At 51.9% G+C, this 16477-nt stretch overlaps 3 protein-coding genes across 6 annotated transcripts; all 3 read right to left on the bottom strand.

Annotated features, from left to right (window-relative positions):
- Positions 1-1698, bottom strand: H310_07058 (hypothetical protein). Of its 3 annotated transcripts, XM_008872339.1 has the most exons (4): positions 1662-1698; positions 1527-1601; positions 1380-1469; positions 1-1318 (listed from the first exon to the last, which is right to left on the bottom strand). In XM_008872339.1, the coding sequence occupies exons 2-4, from the start codon at positions 1581-1583 to the stop codon at positions 14-16; spliced, it is 1452 nt and encodes a 483-aa protein (XP_008870561.1). In that variant the 5' UTR covers positions 1584-1601; positions 1662-1698; the 3' UTR covers positions 1-13. The 3 variants fall into 3 exon arrangements, with proteins under 3 accessions (XP_008870561.1, XP_008870560.1, XP_008870562.1); XM_008872338.1 differs by having other exon boundaries at positions 1527-1698; XM_008872340.1 differs by having other exon boundaries at positions 1-1469.
- Positions 1699-2124: 426 nt separating this feature from the next.
- H310_07057 lies at positions 2125-4228 on the bottom strand. Of its 2 annotated transcripts, XM_008872336.1 has the most exons (9): positions 4072-4228; positions 3825-4015; positions 3727-3762; positions 3600-3675; positions 3330-3523; positions 3181-3280; positions 2765-3126; positions 2547-2702; positions 2125-2480 (listed from the first exon to the last, which is right to left on the bottom strand). In XM_008872336.1, exons 1-9 carry the CDS (start codon positions 4181-4183, stop codon positions 2412-2414), a joined length of 1296 nt encoding a protein of 431 aa, XP_008870558.1. In that variant the 5' UTR covers positions 4184-4228; the 3' UTR covers positions 2125-2411. The 2 variants fall into 2 exon arrangements, with proteins under 2 accessions (XP_008870558.1, XP_008870559.1); XM_008872337.1 differs by having other exon boundaries at positions 3825-4228.
- Positions 4229-4689: 461 nt separating this feature from the next.
- Positions 4690-8739, bottom strand: H310_07056 (hypothetical protein). The gene is made up of 8 exons (XM_008872335.1): positions 8186-8739; positions 7786-8130; positions 7547-7706; positions 7096-7493; positions 6813-7028; positions 6499-6762; positions 5861-6446; positions 4690-5796 (listed from the first exon to the last, which is right to left on the bottom strand). The coding sequence occupies exons 1-8, from the start codon at positions 8678-8680 to the stop codon at positions 4958-4960; spliced, it is 3303 nt and encodes a 1100-aa protein (XP_008870557.1). The 5' UTR covers positions 8681-8739; the 3' UTR covers positions 4690-4957.
- Positions 8740-16477: the final 7738 nt, after the last annotated feature.

The following is a 16477-nucleotide window of genomic DNA, read 5'->3' as shown; positions in this document are numbered from 1 at the left end:
CTAGGAAAATCCTTTATTGCGATAACGTGGCCCCGACTGATTCAGCCTGCTTGGCATGTGCGGCAGCTTTTCGATTGCGGCGCTTGATTGCGCGCTTTTTGTTGCGCTTCTTGCGCTGGTCTTCGGTCAGAGTCGACGTGGAGTACTTTTCGTCGTCTGTTGTGGAGAATTCGACGCTGCTCGAGCTGTCGTTTACCGACCGGGGCACTCCTTCGTTCGATGAAGTGTACACGTCGTCGCTGTCGATGCTAAGGAGATTCGGTCGTTGCTTGACAGAATCTTGAACAAGCGCCGCTGCTTCACGGACTACCGTCGCCAAAGGAGGCGACGCACCGATGGGATACACGTTCACGGGCACGACAGCGATATTCCCTGTTACCACTGGCGCAGCAGACGCCGGAGATTCGTCTTTCGGGGCGGCTTTATCCATCGAAGTGTCAGGTTCTACCGCGGCTTGGACGGCGTCCGTGGCAAGTACAGCTTTTACTTCTTCCACTTGTACGACGTCGTCGACGATTTCAACGGGATGAGCATGGTCAGCAACAGGTATGTCGGCCACTGTGGTCTCGTCGATTGCCGATGCAGCGATCGCCTCGACTTCGAGCGCTACTTCGGCTGTTGCTGGCGTGTCGACTACTTCACATTGCTCGACCACGACTTCTTTAACCGCAGGAATGTGTACAGCTTCAGAGGTGGCCGGAGCAGGGACTTCGACAACTTCTTTTTCAACCGGGGCATTGACTACGTCAGATTCAATCGCAGGTTTTTTTTTCGCGGCCACTGGGGCGTGTACACGTTCCTCGAGAACAATCTCATCAACGATAGCCGCTTTAGCATCCACCACCGCGGCTTTAGTCATCTCCACAATAGTTGGTTCGACGACAGGCATTTCCACGACAAGTGGCTCCTTGGCTGCGACCTTGGTTTCGGGTTCCACCACAGGGGCCTCCACTGGAGCTTCATCTGCCACAGTCTCTAAGTTCTGCGCTTTCTCCATGGGGGTCTCGACGACTGGTATTTCCACAATAGTTGCTTTCGGTTCGTGGTCTGTCGCGATCTCCGTTGGAGACGGTTCAGTTTGTTCATGTTTAGTGGCAGCAGGTGCTTCCGGCTGGGGCGCGGCCTTGACAGGGTCTTTCACATAGTTTGGGACGTCCACGAGCGTGTCCAGGAGTTTCTGACCCTCGGGCGACAGCGTTGTCGAACTCAGCTTGGCGACGAATTTGTTGAGAAGGTCAAGCCGCGTGGCATTTGGTGGGGCAAATAATGATTTCTTCGGAAACGGGAACCACGCGACCAACGGGTCCGTCTTGATCAGCTGCAAAAGACAAACGACCACGCAACTCGTCAGCGCGGCAGGTATCATTGGTCACCGCTACCTTGATGTAGAAGCTGTTGTAGACGGAATATCGAATGGGAAGTTCCCACTTGGATCCACTGGCAACGTGCTCGACGCTCGTCACGTAGCCCTACATGGTTGGTGCACATGAAACCCTCGTGGCCGTCGGCGAATCCACGGGACGAACCACAAACTTGCTGCCGTTGCCACGGACTTCTTCGAAGCGCACAACTTGGATGTTCATGGTGTTGGGGGGTTATTTCTGCAAGACACGCACATGTCGAGGGTGAGGCATGAGGTGGACGAGGACGACGGCACGCACCGACCAAGTCTAGGTGCGCAAGTTGGGAAAGGAAAATTGATGGCCCTACTCTGTTACTTCGCCACCTCTTCAAGGTCGGCGTGGTTCAACATGGGAATTTAAAAAAAGTACCGCCCGGCGGTATAGAGTTTGCAAGTGTGTGGTTGACATTTTCCAATAAAATCCATGCGACACACGCCATGCGGACCATCTGATTTGCCCATGTTAAGGTAGTTTTATCCAATCAAAATGTCTCATTTGGAATCGCGAAGATACCATTGGCTGAATTACAGACCAGAATTCACCACATCCTGTTGCGGGATGTGCCAGTTGGGGTACGTTGGGAAGGCAGATGCGGTGCGCCACCCGCCCCGTCGCGATGGCAGTGGAAAATTAGCTATGTGCGTGGTTTCTCTTTGCGAGCACCTTTGGATGCCATCTACCTGGTACATAGCCAAGAGCGCTCGATATAACGTGACCAACTCCAAGGTACTGAGCGATAGAATTACGTAACCAGTCCTCCTGTTCGTCAGACGTGCGGCCTTCGTTCCTCTTCGATCCCTGTGTGCTCATTCAGGTCTTGCAGCCACCAGTTTTGACGTTAATCCTGTTTGTATTGCATTGAATGGAAAGACTGGTGGTCGCATGGGCTGAGTAGTCGCTTAAACACAACTCCCGCAGCAACGAGTGCCTTGCACTGTGCTGCAGGTCCGGTTCGAGTGAAGAAAGGGCGCTTTAATTCGTCTGCATGGGGTATGTTCAATTGGTTTTCTAATGGCCATCCGACGCGTAGTGGTCGGGGTATTTGGCCACGTGGTCGAGCATCTCTTGTTCTTGCTCCTGTCAAGGAACGAGAAATATCCATGAGATGCAAAATGGCCCCAACCTGCGACACGGATGGCATACCTGGATATGACGCGGCTTTTCATGGTAGACATCGTCAAACATGGTTTGCATCTCGGGGATGCCTTTGGCTTCTGCCTTGGCGAGCGCTTGCAGCACGTTGGTGCGCTCGGCATCCTTCAATGCTTGGTCTCGCTCTTCCGACCACCACCCTTGGTCCTACACCCCATTTATCCATGTCCATTATGATCCCATGCAAACTTGACGCCAAGTAGTCGTACCAACATGTAGAGCTTCAATCGGTTGATCGGGCAGTTGGTATCTTTCCAGTACTTGATCTCAGACACTTCGCGGTATCGGGTCGAGTCGTCCGATGTCGAGTGGTGGCCCTGGCGGTATGACATGGCTTCGACGAGGACGGGTCGGCCACCGGTCATGATTAACTCGCGGGCCTTCTTCGTCACTTCGTACACGGCGAAGAGATCGTTTCCGTCCACTCGGATCACGGGAATGCCATACCCAGCACCGCGCGACGCGATACCGTCGCCACGGAATTGGTCCTTGACAGGCGTACTGATAGCATAGCCGTTGTTTCGGGCAAAGTAAAGCACGGGGCAGTCGCGGGTCGCGGCAAAGTTGAGCGCTACGTGAGGAATGAAGTGAGTTTACAATGGATCGGGATCGAAAAGGCCAATACCAGCATGGAAGTCGCCTTCACTTGCAGCACCCTCGCCAAAGTAGCAAATTGCAATTCGGTCTTCTTTGGCGACCTTGAACCCGTACGCAGCACCAGCGGCCTAGATCAAGCAAGAGATTATGCCCTAGGTTGCGGGGGGGTCGCCGTACCTGGGGCAATTGCGTGGCCAGTGGCGACGACACCGTTTGGTAGTTGAGTTCCTTGGAGCCGTAATGCACTGGCATTTGACGCCCCTTGCCCAAGTCGCCTTCATTGCTGAACAATTGATCGGCAAATTGGTCCAACGTGAATCCGCGGTACATGAGCACACCAGCTTCACGGTATTGGGCGAACACCATGTCGCCTACAAAGCGTACGCAACGATACCGTTAGTTTCGGTGACATTGAAATCAAGACGGATGATGGAGAGGGGGTCGTACGAGGCTTGATGGCAGCAGCACTGCCAAACAAAGTGCCTTCTTCGCCGAATGCAGTCATGTAAAACGAAATGCGACCCTAGCGAGCGACGCATGATGGTGTCGACGTGCGGTCAAATCGATGAAGTACCTGTCGTTGGGCATCGTAAAACACGTTGTCCATTTGCTACATGGAAACGATTTCACAATGAGCACAGTAGGTAGGCATCCAGCGAACGGGAAACGTACGTTCAAGCGGATCATGCCCTTGTAAAGATCGACGACGACTTCCTCCGTCAATCCTTCCGGAACTTGGCCACCTGGAACGAGTTTGCCTTGTTGATCGAGGATGCGGTAGGCAGGGATCACGTCTTTTTCCTTGGGGTCAACCACGGCGATCGTGTTGACGTACGGCACTGTTTGTCCACCAGGAAACTCGCCTACGCGACATTACAAAGTAGTCTTCGAGCAGATTGCTCAATTCCATTGTGTGTACCCGATCCAACAACCGTAGACATGTGTTTCGAAGAAGCCGACGGGGCCAAAAATCGGCGCTGGGTGCGGGCGACCGCCAACGGCATCGACTTGGTGAGGAATCGAAGCGCCATGATTCTAGGCTGTGCGCGTGTCGTGAGAACTCTTCACAAATGCCCAGCATGAAAATGTTGCAATGCTTGGAATATGGCAAAATGGATCTACATTTTATTTAAAGTGGTATACAAATCACCTGATACGGTGCTGCAGACGTTTTAAATAATCTCAAAGGGTGATTTTGTCCCCACTCCCCCATTCGGTTCAATCACGTTCTGTAAGGAATTCATGGGTCCCCCCACGAATCGCCAAACTTCAAGTTAGCTGTAGGTCAGCAATGCATTCTGATTGGCTGGATCGTCGTCAAGTGGCGATTGGGTAACAGGTCTGTCGCATGTCACGACGACACGAACTATGTTGTTTGCTACAAAATTACAACGAAACGACATAATTGAACGTTTTGTAGAACCTCAACGTCATCTAAATCACCTTGTTAAAGTATATGCTACGTACCATCCCGCCGTCCAACATCCCGTTAGCATGGAAGTTCTGCGGTTGGAGATGTGAGAAGGGTATTGAAGTGCAACCGGCCACTCAAAGGCTGGCCTGCGAGGCCAGCCCTGGCTTGGGCAAGTGATCCATGGGCACTCATGGGTGTTCCGGGAGAGGTCGGAAGAGTTGGAGGGGCAGGCCGGGTGTTCTGACTGGAAGGGGCACTGGGCCCAGCCACCCAGTGCAGCACCTCCAGTGCACACTCAGCCACGACCACCAACCGTTGGTTCGTACAGCCCAAGAAGCCAAGAAGTTTGAATTTTCTTTCAAAATACATTTACGATGCTTGGGATATCCGACTAGTTGGTGACCACTTTGGCCAATTGACTCAAAGGATAGCACTTGATTTCGGCCGTGCCGTCCATCTTGACAATTCCGTCGTGGGCGTCCGTCCCGATGAGGCCACCCGTCATCCCGGCTTCGTCCCCAACCAAGATCTTGACGTTGTCGCCCTTTTCGGGGGTCACGTGGTTGAGGTAATCCACGTGGATGCTCACGGTCTGCCCTCGGATATCGAGCAGGCACGTGTCATGGCCCACCGACACAATCACGCCCTTGGCCTTGTAGTGCTCGCCAGGACTCGTCGATTCGACGACAACGCCTTTGCTCATCCACGACGCTTCGCCGCCGCCACTAGACCCGCCCATGCCGCTGTCGTAGTACAGACCACTGGCAGGTGTCATGGGGGCGGGCGTAGCACCAATGCCAACGCCATGCGGTGTCGCAGCCGCGGGCGTCCCCTTTGCAAACAGACCGGGGGTTGTGGGGTTCATTGGGGTATATGCCGAAAAACCGGGCGTCGTCGGGTTCATCACACCGGGCGTGGTCGGGTGGTGGTGGTGCATCATGTTGATGCCTGGCGTAGTTGGACCAAACGAATGGTGGCTCTGGAACGGCGTCTGCAGTGGCGTTTGTGCAGGTGGCATTCCAGGAGTTGACACAAACGGCGTCGTCGGTTGGAGGCCGCCCGGTGTGCTGTATGGGCCTTGGAATCCTGGTGTGGTCGGATTGAGGAGCCCAGGTGTCGTCGGGTGGTTCAGCATCGTGTTCATGTCGTTGTAGCTCGATTGCTTATACGTGCTGGCAACGCCAAACTCAGACGGGACAACAGGTTCCAGTGGAGTGCCAAAGCTTTGCGCTACCGAGGCATGGAGTCGTAAGGTTTGCTGGCCATGCAATGGGCATGGCCCATCGAGACATACCGTGGGATATCTCCCGCTCGTGTGGCACGTTTGCTTCGAGCAACGCATCGTCGTTGTGCGACGACCATGCATCTTGCTGTGGCGTCCTCGAACCTGACGTATAGGCCGGTCGCGACGAGGGCGTCCGCGGCGCATGCAGCGGGGTCGCCATCGGAGTCATGCTGTGATACAGCGGCGTTTGGCTCACCATGGGGGTCTGCGACGACATCGTCGTGCCTCCATGGGTACGGTCCACATGGACACCTTGTCGATCTCCTGCCACATTCACAATCTTCTTTTCGACTTCGACACACTTGGACTTGCAATGGATTTCGACCTTGACCGTAGTATCGCCTTCGTCGACGACCATCCCAATATACCCCTTCCACTGACCGCGCTTGATCTTGACGGTTTTCCCGACCAAGTCGGACTGGAACCCGCCTCGAGGCCCGCCTCGTTGCTGTTGTTGCCGATCGCGGCCGCCGTTGCGGTCTCCGCCTGGACCTCCTGCGCCACCGATTCCAGGCGTGCTCGAGTTGGACTTGACTTTGTCGCCTGAAAGCACGAGCTGCCTGTTGCGCACCATAAAGATGCCCGCGTTCATCGTCTAAGAACGTTGAAAGTCACAACACGTTGCGAGGTGGTCGCGGCGCCTGTACCACACGGTTGTTGTGCAGAAAGATAAAGCTGCGGTAAATGTGCTTGATCGTGCCAGTTTGGCCCGCAAATGAACCTTCCACGACTTGCACCATTTCGCCGACAGTGATCGGGTTACCCTTCTTGTCCAGCGCCGACGCGCGATTTGAGTAGATTTTGCGTTGGATTTCCTGGTCCGCAATGTTCTTCGTCTGGCCGTTTTGAGCGAGCACGGTAAAACTGTCGCGCCCGACGTGCGTGATGACGCCGACTTCGCCGTGGGGGAGCTACCCCTTGCGTCAACTCACACCGTTTCCCAACACACACAATGGCGTACCGCGACCAAATCGTATAGCTCCTTGCCTTTGAGCGAGTCGAGCCCTTGCGATACTTCAGCCGACTCTTGAATGTCGCGGACGCGCACTTGGATTTCCTTGGCTTGGGTATCCACGAGCACAATCGCGACTGGCGCCCCAAGCGACTCGTCCAAGCTCACGACCGTGCCGGTTTCCCCTGAATACCGTCCAGACACCACTTTAATGTGCGCGCCCACCTAGGGCAACGAACGCTCGACGTCGACCACCGAGTGCAGCGAGAGAAGCGCGGTTGCAAGTGTATACCTTGACGATTTTCATCAGTTGCTTGAGCTGAAAGTCCAAGATCGTATCTTTGATCTCGTCGTGGAGTGGCATGACGCGCACAGTGTCGTTGTTCGAGTTGGTGCCGACGACGACCCCCAACAGGTTGATCAAGTCGCCTTCAATCACTTTGACCGTGTCGCCCTTGGTCAAGTCGACCTTGTTTTTCCACGCGTCGGCATCGCCGAGGTCGAGCTTGGCGACAGACGACGACGGCTGGTCGTTGTCCGAGTCACCGTCCGTCGTCGTGTGGGAAAACTTGTTGATTTCGTCCAGCGTCGGGTTCACTTCGTCCAGTTGCAACATCGTGGCAATGTTGAGCTCCTTGTACTGGAACCCATCTTTGAACCATTCGTTGTCGAAAAAGTCCATCATGACGTCTACCACCACAGCACACGAGGTTTCATCGTAGCGCGAGCAAGATGCGTCCTACCTAGCAATGGATGCCGTTTGCGACTCACTTCCGCGGACGTGCCCTGTAGCGATGCCACGTTGAACAGCTTGAGTGGCGGTCGTTGACCTTTCTTGTACTTGGGCTGTTCACCTCCTTGGAGAACGATTTGGTCGAGACGGGGAATGTGTTTGACGATCGCCTACACTATGGTGAACACTCTTGACGCACAGGTACCGCGCGCGCTGTATGGACGCAGCGACGTCGATCGAGAGCAGTACCCGCAAGCCGTTGTCGATGATTTCGATCACTTTGCACAAGTCGCCTTTGTATAACCCCGCGCGCTTGAAGCGAGCCCAGCAGCCGGCTGTGACGGGAGTCTTCTTGTTCTGGATGGTCAGTACCGCCGTCATTTCGTGAATCGGGACCAATTTCATCGACCACGGAAAGATATCGCGGATGCCGTTAACAGCGTCTTTCGCGTACGGTTCGCGCTCCGATTCGACGTATATGAAGCCTTTGGAGCTGGAAGCAATCACCGACTTGATGGGCAAAGGTGTCCCCCGCTTTGCAAACTCCAGAAACTTGTTCATGAGGGCCATGACCAAATATTGTTCGCGTCCCGGCTAGAGGAAATACTCGTTGATGGCATTCAAGCAAGCACCGTGACGGCGAGGGTACCTTGCACTTAAACACCCACATGCGCGGGTCTTGGATAGAAGGCAACAAAGCCTGTTGGGCGACTGCCGATTGCATGGACTCGACAGTATCTTCTTCGTCATCTTCGTTTCCTCGACGACTCTGCTGCTTGGAACGCTTCTTGAGTTCACGAATGATCTCTTCCGTGTCGTCTTCGTTGTGCGCAGCGGAATTGCGGTGCTGATTGTATTGGTGGTGGCTTTGGTGGTCAAGTTCTTCCTTCTCTTCTTCAGCAAGATGACGTTCATCTGGGAGGAAATCTCCCCGGTCGTAGTCGTCTTCGCTCTCATCATCGGACGCTTCGTCTGCCATGTCATCGATGAAGCTCATGACTTTGGGCTTCTTCTTCTTCTTGGGCTTGGTGGCGGCGCTACCTTTGCGCTTTTTCGGAGTCACTTCCTCCTCTTCTTCCTCCGAGAAGTCGTCTTCTTCTTGTTCGTCGTCGTCGTCGGAGCGCAGGTCTTCTTCAGAGGACATGGTGGGCACGGAGGGCGGGTGGGATGTGTGGACGGCCCGCTGGCAATACAATTCCTTCTGCAGGTCCGGTTCACCGGTTCAGGTTGAACCGAATGAACCGGGGGAAACCTGTCAGAATTAATTCTCTGCCGATATAAAGTAATACGTTTCTCACTTCCACTTTAAATGGTGTGATGGCACATGGATTGGAACAGGTCCTGCTTACGAAGTACGACCTGTTCCAATCCATGAGCCATCACACCATTTAAAGTGGAAGTGTGGAACGTTCTACATTCCCGCAACTTCACCTTTTTTAAGGAACAGCTCCATGTAGTGGTGAGTGCTTCTCGTCTCACAATTCTACATGTAGCGATGACATTTTTTATGTACACCCGATCCTGTCTAGAGCATCACCACTGCTCTTTCCCTCAGGTCGCAGGATGGTCCTGCAACGGTAGGAAGTATTTTCGTGTCGTCTACATGCTTTTTCCTCATGCACAGTGCGCGAAACATCTATATGCATGCGCACATGAAAATTTTGGTTTTGGGGAGAAGTGCTGACAATTGCTTACAGTCCGCGAGAGCAACGAGGGGGCCAGCAGAGGTTTTTAGCAAAGAAGTGGCCGATTTTCACGATTTTTGGTGCAATCTACTCGTCAGCTCTTCCTCAGTTTGTTGGTTGTGGCTGGAAACTCTCAAATGCAATCTACTCCACAATACGTTCTAAAAACTGTGGGAATTACCATAAAACAGCCTCATGAACAATGATTACTTGTGACATTCAATACAATATAATTGGTTGGGGAATATGGAAAAATAAATAATTGCAGTCAAGAATAACCATTGTGTTTTTATGGTCGTGTGTAGCAAAACCTTAAAAATACCCGTTCAAAATTGACCAAAATTCACTCATTTTGGTCTATTTTCTTCATTTCTTAGCGGATTTCGATGAAATAAGTGCCATAATCACGGCCGCGATTGGCCCCATCGATTACCACCATTTTTAGGCACTTCCTTATGTAGTTGAATACTTGTATAATGTAATATACTTGGGGTATATCACAGGTCGAGATTTCTTCATGTTGGTATTGTAATATTGCCCCTGTTTGATTTTCAAGAATTATCAGAGCCCCCTCGATGCTCTCGCGGACTGTTAAATCTGATCATGCCCTCCTTCCTAACGTAAAAGAGAGTTTCCAGTGTGGTGTAAGAGCAAAAATACCTAAACCTATCCTAAAAGTTAATGATACTAGAAATTGCAGAATATACGTATATCGGGAAATAGATTCAAGTGCACTGGGCTAATTGTCGATACTACCGCCATTTTTCAAAACCACTTCAGCCAAATGCGTAGGCACGCTGTCAACAAGCGTCTTCAAGTAGCCGATACCTATCATTTTCCCACGACGAAGCAATTTGTCGCTTCAAATCAGACACATTGTCAAATTGTCGCCCACCAACATGGCGGCCTAGATTACCCCAAAAGTTCTCAACAGCGTTCAAATCTGGACTCTTGCTAGACCGGTCCATGACGAAGACACCCTAGTCTTTAAGGAACTTCTTCGTCTCCTTGGAACTGTGGATAGAGGCGTTATCTTGTTGGAAAACAGACATCTGGTCTTCGAGGCGATCTTGCGCTTCGTCCAATAACGGGAACTGTTTCGTCTCCAGCGTCTTGCATTACTTCCCCGAGATTTGTTGTCCTTCAAGGAATGCGATTTCAGACTTCCCATACAGGTTCACGGCATCCAGACCAAAACGCTGCCTCCGCCGCTGACCCGCTTCGAGGACACTACATGGAACGCGGAAATCCTTCCCCCGTGGTACTCGACCATACTTCTGGAATATTAATATTATGTACACCCAAAAGCATCCTCTTGAAATTTGAAATACTTTTAGCCAATCGATGACAATATCATCCACGTCCAAGCACATGACATGATACAACTTGATCTTGCTGTGTCGTCAAACAAAAATAAATATGTTGTTGCTGATACGTAGTTTACTTACCATACGTATCCAAATGGTTTTATGGTATTATCCGTATATGTTCAACCTTTGGCGCGCATGATGCCAAAGTAAGTTTGCCTTCCCAGGTTTGGTACCCGCTGTCCGTCGCTGTGACGCCACTTCGACTATAACCATATCAATCTAATTTCAGCAACGTTCTCGAACATCGCACCAGAGCGAAATTGTTTTCATCTTATCGCTCCAAGGAGACACCTTCACTCAATCATTATTTTTAAGTCAAAACATACATTCGTTGTTGCTTCAGAAGTTGGATCCTACAGCCTTTGACAGTCCTACCCATCATCTTGCATGCCCTTTACCTGACCTGTGACCATCTCGCAAGTGGGGCGCGGTGGTTTGCTCCTGCAAAGGCAACAAAACGGACGCGGGAACGTGCATGGCATGCCCTTTGGGCTTTGTGCTCGATGACACCTTTAGCACGTGTTCGGGATGCCCTCACGGTAGCTTTCCTCAAAAGGACATTTGCAGCGACGCTTCGGTCCCCAGCCTGCCAAACGTGCTCAGATGGCTACACCTCGTTGTCAGGGGCATCGATTTGCAACCCTTGCCTCTCAGGAACATCCACGTCCAACGAAGGAACATGTTCGGCCTGTCCTCCCGGGCTGCATGCCCTCGCCTCCGGCACGTCTTGCCTCCCTGCCCGAACAACACTTTCACTGCAGCTTCGGGTACGATCCATTGCACCCCTTACCCGCACAACGCTGTAGCAGACGTGGCGTCGACTCAATGCTTCCCGTGCCCTACAGACAAAACGGATGATTTGGCGTTTGGTGGGGTCTGGGGGGTGCGTGCCCCAACCCCCACCGGGGACGGGGTACTTTGGAGCCAACGAAGATGTCGCCGACTGCATTTCTGGTACGTTCAACGATGGCACGTTTGCTCGATGCCAACCGTGCTCTCGTGGCAACTTCAGCGGCGGCTCTGCCGCGACGAACTGCACGTTGTGTTCGACTGGGTCATTCACGATCACCACGTTGTACTTGTAACTTGGTCGCAACAACTTGGTCGTGAGTACTCATTGACGTCGAAATTCCAAAATTTTGACCAATAACAATGCAGTCTTCATCAGCTGAAAAAGTGCAATGTAATAAAATTCCAGCAAAACCCAACTACAAAATATTTTTGCCCTATACAAATTTCAAGATATTTCTCTAGTACCACGGGGGAAGGATTTCGGTCGTTCCCTGTACTTCGTTTACTACGGAGGTCACGCCAGTACTCGCGGTTTCCATCCAGGCCGTTCAATTTGGACTTCTAAGAAGACAACTTGACGCCTTGATGACAAAAGTCCAGCTTCACGAACTGCTTTGTAACGAAAGCACGACGGGCCTTGTTGTGATGCGGCTTCAGATACGGCACAGGCATCTTTGAGTATTTAATGAACTTGCACGGTTTCAATACGTTGATAACAGTGCGGGCACACCCGCATAGAGATTGTCTTAGCGCTTTGCGCTGCTGACAAGTTGAGGGCGATTGTGTTGCGGTAAATGCGAGGTATGTCATGATTCGTCAACTTCAACTGCACGCGCCTTCCCGACCACTTCTTTATACTGAACGTGCCCGTGGTCTTCAGGTACGAACGCATGAATGCCTGAGGTCGTTTGAGTTTACGTCCAATCTCACGATTGGATGCCTTCTCGTGCTTCCAGGCCAAAATTTGGCTCATTTCAATGCCATGAGCATGGGACCCCTTGACATGATACGCGGTTGACAATGTTTTCATCATTCGCGCCACAACGTTGCCAATTCATTGGCCAATTCCCCGCGCCAATTTGTTTCCACTTTGAATGCGTTTTCAGACATTTGGAAAATTAAAAACAGTGTTCGTGTAATTAATTCCGATGCCTCAAACCGGGTCAATTCAACCATATTCCTATATGCTGGCAAATTCAAGCTCAAGCTATATATGATACTATAGAAATTGCTCTTCGAGGTATACCCTTCATGGGAAGCAATCTCTGAAGTCTTCGTGCTTATTTTTATCCGACAATATTCACGATAGACTGGAGATTTCAATGTGCGCATAAGATTATTTCGCGCACTGTAGAAGTTAGTTGTAGCGAAGAACCACGTCACGTTGTTGAGATATCGTGCTCTCGTTGGTCAGTTGGCCTTAACAGGCGGATGGGCTCCTCCCTCCGACCACTGCTAACTTTCTCCTCGATCGATCTCCCTTACATCCGCGCCTCCCTGCACTGTCTGAACTTCCAAGTGATTATGAGTCCTACAACGCCCGACTATTGCTTTCCGTCCAAGCCTATCGGTCACGAACCTCCCACGTGGTGTCGACAACTTCTACGTGATTATGAGTCCTACAACGCCCGACTATTGCTTTCCGTCCAAGCCTATCGGTCACGAACCTCCTTCGTGGTGTCGACAACTTCGACGAGTGGCACGTCGAGTTGACCAAGATCGTCCTCCAAGGAGAGGGTCTTACCACCCTGAACATGAAGTGCGACGGCGTCAAGGCCGTGTGGTCCTTGAAGTGACTTCTTCGCTTCCTTGACCGCGACGTCAAGAAGATATCGCACACACCAATAGGAGCTACAATTACGGCGCTATGAGTCTCTTGTGCTTCCTTCGACGCTCGACGCACTTACTGTTGCATTCTCCTCACCTGCAATGGAGTAGCTGGCGTAGCATCGCTCTGCTGTACTCACTGCCACTCGAGCAGTAATCCTGGAACAGATGGTCATCACTGAGCTCGCCGAAGTTGAACACTCGTGTGCTTAGGTTTATGCCTCGTTCTCAATCTCCGACTCTGTTCATTGAGATGCGACTGCGGCGAAGCTCAACAAGTGTGTGCATTGCATCATCTCCTGTTTCAGCAGCAAATTCTGCAGCGAGAAGCAAACGCATGCATCTGCAGTGACCGTCTAAACCCAGTTTCACGACTTTAAGTTCGAGCGCTACGTCACACTTGAGGTGAGCGTTGGTTTTTTACAAGCTTCGGCACAGCGTTGAAAAAGCTGTGGACAGTGGTCTAACCCTCAGCGACTTCTACCCCTCGTTCCCAATTATTGCTACTTCCACCCCCCCCTCGTTCCCTATTTGCGGTCTTGCCTCTGAGCATCCCGCCTGACCTGCACATGTGGTACGGAGCTCGTCCGAGCATCCCGTATGCCGAGTTGCGAACCCTTTTGGCGCAACACTGGCACGATCTGTCGCATCGGTACCCCAACTTCCTCGGGGCCAAGCCGTCCATGGTCTCTCATGGCTCCGCTCAGTGCCCGACAGATGTCAGCGGCGCTTCACCTTGGTGGATCGAAATCATCGCCACCGAACAACAGCGGGTATTGGCTAATTCGTTCATCAAACGAATTAGTCAGTCCCTCCATTACTAGGCGCGGTGACAATTTTAAAGTGTTTGTGAGAGATGTAGAATGTAGGTAATTGTCTTAGTAGAACCGCCTGCGGCGAAGACACATGATTTTCATCGTGGGATAGGTCGTCCGGCGGCGACGGAAGGGCGGTAGAGCTACATGTAAAGAGTTCCAGCCTCCCAAGATCCTGAACCTATCTCCGAGACACAGATGCGAAACCCACGAAGCAGACGACTGGCGCCCATCCCTAGAGCCAAAGGGTTTGCAGTCGCCTGCCCGAAAGACCAAGCCGTGTTCCATGGTGGATTTAACATAGCGCATGACGCGTTTGGTCGTGCTAGTGACGGAACAGACGCTGCACAGCCTGCGATGTTAGGACGGATGCACACCATCAGGTACATGAGTGACCCTACCATGGAGTGGCTCGTCAATTGGTCTGCAGGCGATTGCTGGTCGTCGTGCCATAGGTCTTTGCGGTCGTCAACTTCGGGGGTGGCGTAGATGTGGCAGTTGGCCATCCGAAGCAGTTCAGGACCTTGCGCGCGTATGCCGCTTGGCACATGATAAGTACTTTGTCTTGATAGTTGATCTTTTCCACAACGGTGGGCGTCTTGCTCATTACGAGGAAACAGTCCACGTAAGTACTGACCATATCAACGCTATCTGCCGTCATCCTTTGGTGGTGGAGGCATGTGTCGTACGCGTTGGGGTGGGACGAAATTGACAGGAGGAACTTGCGACGTGTTCGAACCAGGCGAGTGCTTCCTGCTTGCGGCCGTACAGGGCCTTGACCAGCAAATGACCCTGCTACTTCCGTCGTCATGGGCAGGAGGTTGGTCAACGAACAGCATACGCCCTCGTCCATTTTGGCTTGGACGAACGCTGTGTCGGCTTCCGCCTGGACCATGATGTATCCGTTGGAGACGATGAAGGCAGCGCATGCTCGAATTGTCCCCACCTTGACTACCGGTGAATCAGTGTCTGTGTAGTCCACGTCTTCCACTTGTGAATAACCTTTGCACACAAGGTGAGTCCTGTAACGGACAACATCTCCGGTGGAGTTAGTCTTCTTCACATGGGTCCATTGGAGCCGATGTCCTTGCATCCAGTTGCGACGTCGACGAGCCATCATGTTCCTGTGTCGGGGAGCTGTTTGAGTTCGAATTCTTCGGCCTTTGTCCATTCGGTACAATCCGGCGATCGCACAGTCTCATAGTGGCCCTGAGGGGTGTCATCGTCATCCATTGGTGGCAAAACGGAGCAGGTGTACTCCACGCGATCGATGGTCATGGTGGTGCCCAGTTCGAATTCCGCGGCGACGTTGGCGCGGTCATCAAAGCGGATGATGTTGGTCACTTGCCTGGGATTGCTCAGCATCTATGTTCGTCTCTATTTCTCGATGCGACTCTAATCTTGTTTATGTCTCGTAGGGGCATCCCGCGAATACCAACGGGTGGTGAGTCAAATTCGGCCATTTTCATCCTGGTGACAGCACGAGAGTAGGTGGATGGTGTCAGGCCAGCCAAACAGGGGTACTAGATTTTCCTCGATGTCGTCCAGGGCGTGATGAGGGTATTGATGAGGGTATGAAGGTTTCTTGCTCGGCTTCAAACCGAGCAAGAAACTTTCAATTCACGGTGCCATATGGGGTTGTGGGGTCATTGCAGTCACGGAAGTGAGGGTATTGAGGGTCTTGTACCCGGTTTGAAGTGGCTTCGTGGTGCTGCTTGGGTGTGCGACGTTATCACAGGGGTGGGCCATTGGCCGCAGTCTCTCACTCATTGGGTTAGTTCTTCCTCATCGTCGTCGTCTTCGGCATCATGCATGAGTCACTAGATACTCGTCGATGAGCGTGCAGACGCTTGGGAACTCGTTTTCCCGGAACTCGACTTGGACGCTGGTAACCATTTTCTATAATGTACACTTTGTATGCCTTCTGGGCCTCAGCGTAGCCCATCTGACGCATATGATGGCCTCGGTTGCGAGCTTGTCACTTTTCTCAGACTCATTCACCATGTAGTAGGCGATGCACTCCCCTCCACGATGTTTTAAATATTCAGCTAAATATGAATTAAACCCTGATTCGTTTAAACAAATTTGGTAGCTATTAATATAACATATTTTCAAATTTTGATAATTGATAGTTATTTATTCATTAGGATAATTGTTCATCCAAGATATAACTTCACTAGATAAAAATGATTTATCAAAATTTTGTAAATTGTAATGAATTGTAATGCAAACACGCAAAATTATCCAGGCGGGTAGGGTGTCCCGTGAAAGCCTCGATCAGGGTGGTGGTGGCCGCTGAGCCATGGGGCACATCTGTCGCATCGGTACCCCAACTTCCTCGGGGCCAAGCCGTCCACGGTCTCTCATGGCTCCGCTCAGTGCCCGACAGATGTCAGCGGCGCTTCACCTTGGTGGATCGAAATCATCGCCACCGAACAACAGCGGGTATTGG

The sequence above is a fragment of the Aphanomyces invadans genome (genome assembly GCF_000520115.1).
Source record: "Aphanomyces invadans strain NJM9701 unplaced genomic scaffold supercont1.13, whole genome shotgun sequence".
Lineage (NCBI taxonomy): Eukaryota > Oomycota > Saprolegniomycetes > Saprolegniales > Verrucalvaceae > Aphanomyces > Aphanomyces invadans.
The sequence above is the reverse complement of the archived record's forward strand: the minus strand, read 5'-3'. Positions and strand labels throughout refer to the sequence as shown.

Bases quoted from the DNA above. Each gene is read 5' to 3' on its own strand.
- H310_07058 (XM_008872338.1), bottom strand. From the start codon at position 1,583: ATGAACATCCAAGTTGTGCGCTTCGAAGAAGTCCGTGGCAACGGCAGC. The intron at 1,470-1,526 runs GTTCGTCCCGTG...CCAACCATGTAG, and splicing joins GCAACGGCAGCAAGTTTGTG to GGCTACGTGACGAGCGTCGA. The intron at 1,319-1,379 runs GTAGCGGTGACC...TGTCTTTTGCAG, and splicing joins ACAACAGCTTCTACATCAAG to CTGATCAAGACGGACCCGTT.
- H310_07056 (XM_008872335.1), bottom strand. From the start codon at position 8,680: ATGTCCTCTGAAGAAGACCTGCGCTCCGACGACGACGACGAACAAGAA. The intron at 7,029-7,095 runs GTATACACTTGC...TCGTTGCCCTAG, and splicing joins AACTGATGAAAATCGTCAAG to GTGGGCGCGCACATTAAAGT. The intron at 6,763-6,812 runs GTACGCCATTGT...CGCAAGGGGTAG, and splicing joins AGCTATACGATTTGGTCGCG to CTCCCCCACGGCGAAGTCGG.
- H310_07057 (XM_008872336.1), bottom strand. From the start codon at position 4,183: ATGGCGCTTCGATTCCTCACCAAGTCGATGCCGTTGGCGGTCGCCCGC. The intron at 4,016-4,071 runs GTACACACAATG...AATGTCGCGTAG, and splicing joins GTCTACGGTTGTTGGATCGG to GCGAGTTTCCTGGTGGACAA. The intron at 3,763-3,824 runs GTACGTTTCCCG...GTTTCCATGTAG, and splicing joins AGGGCATGATCCGCTTGAAC to CAAATGGACAACGTGTTTTA.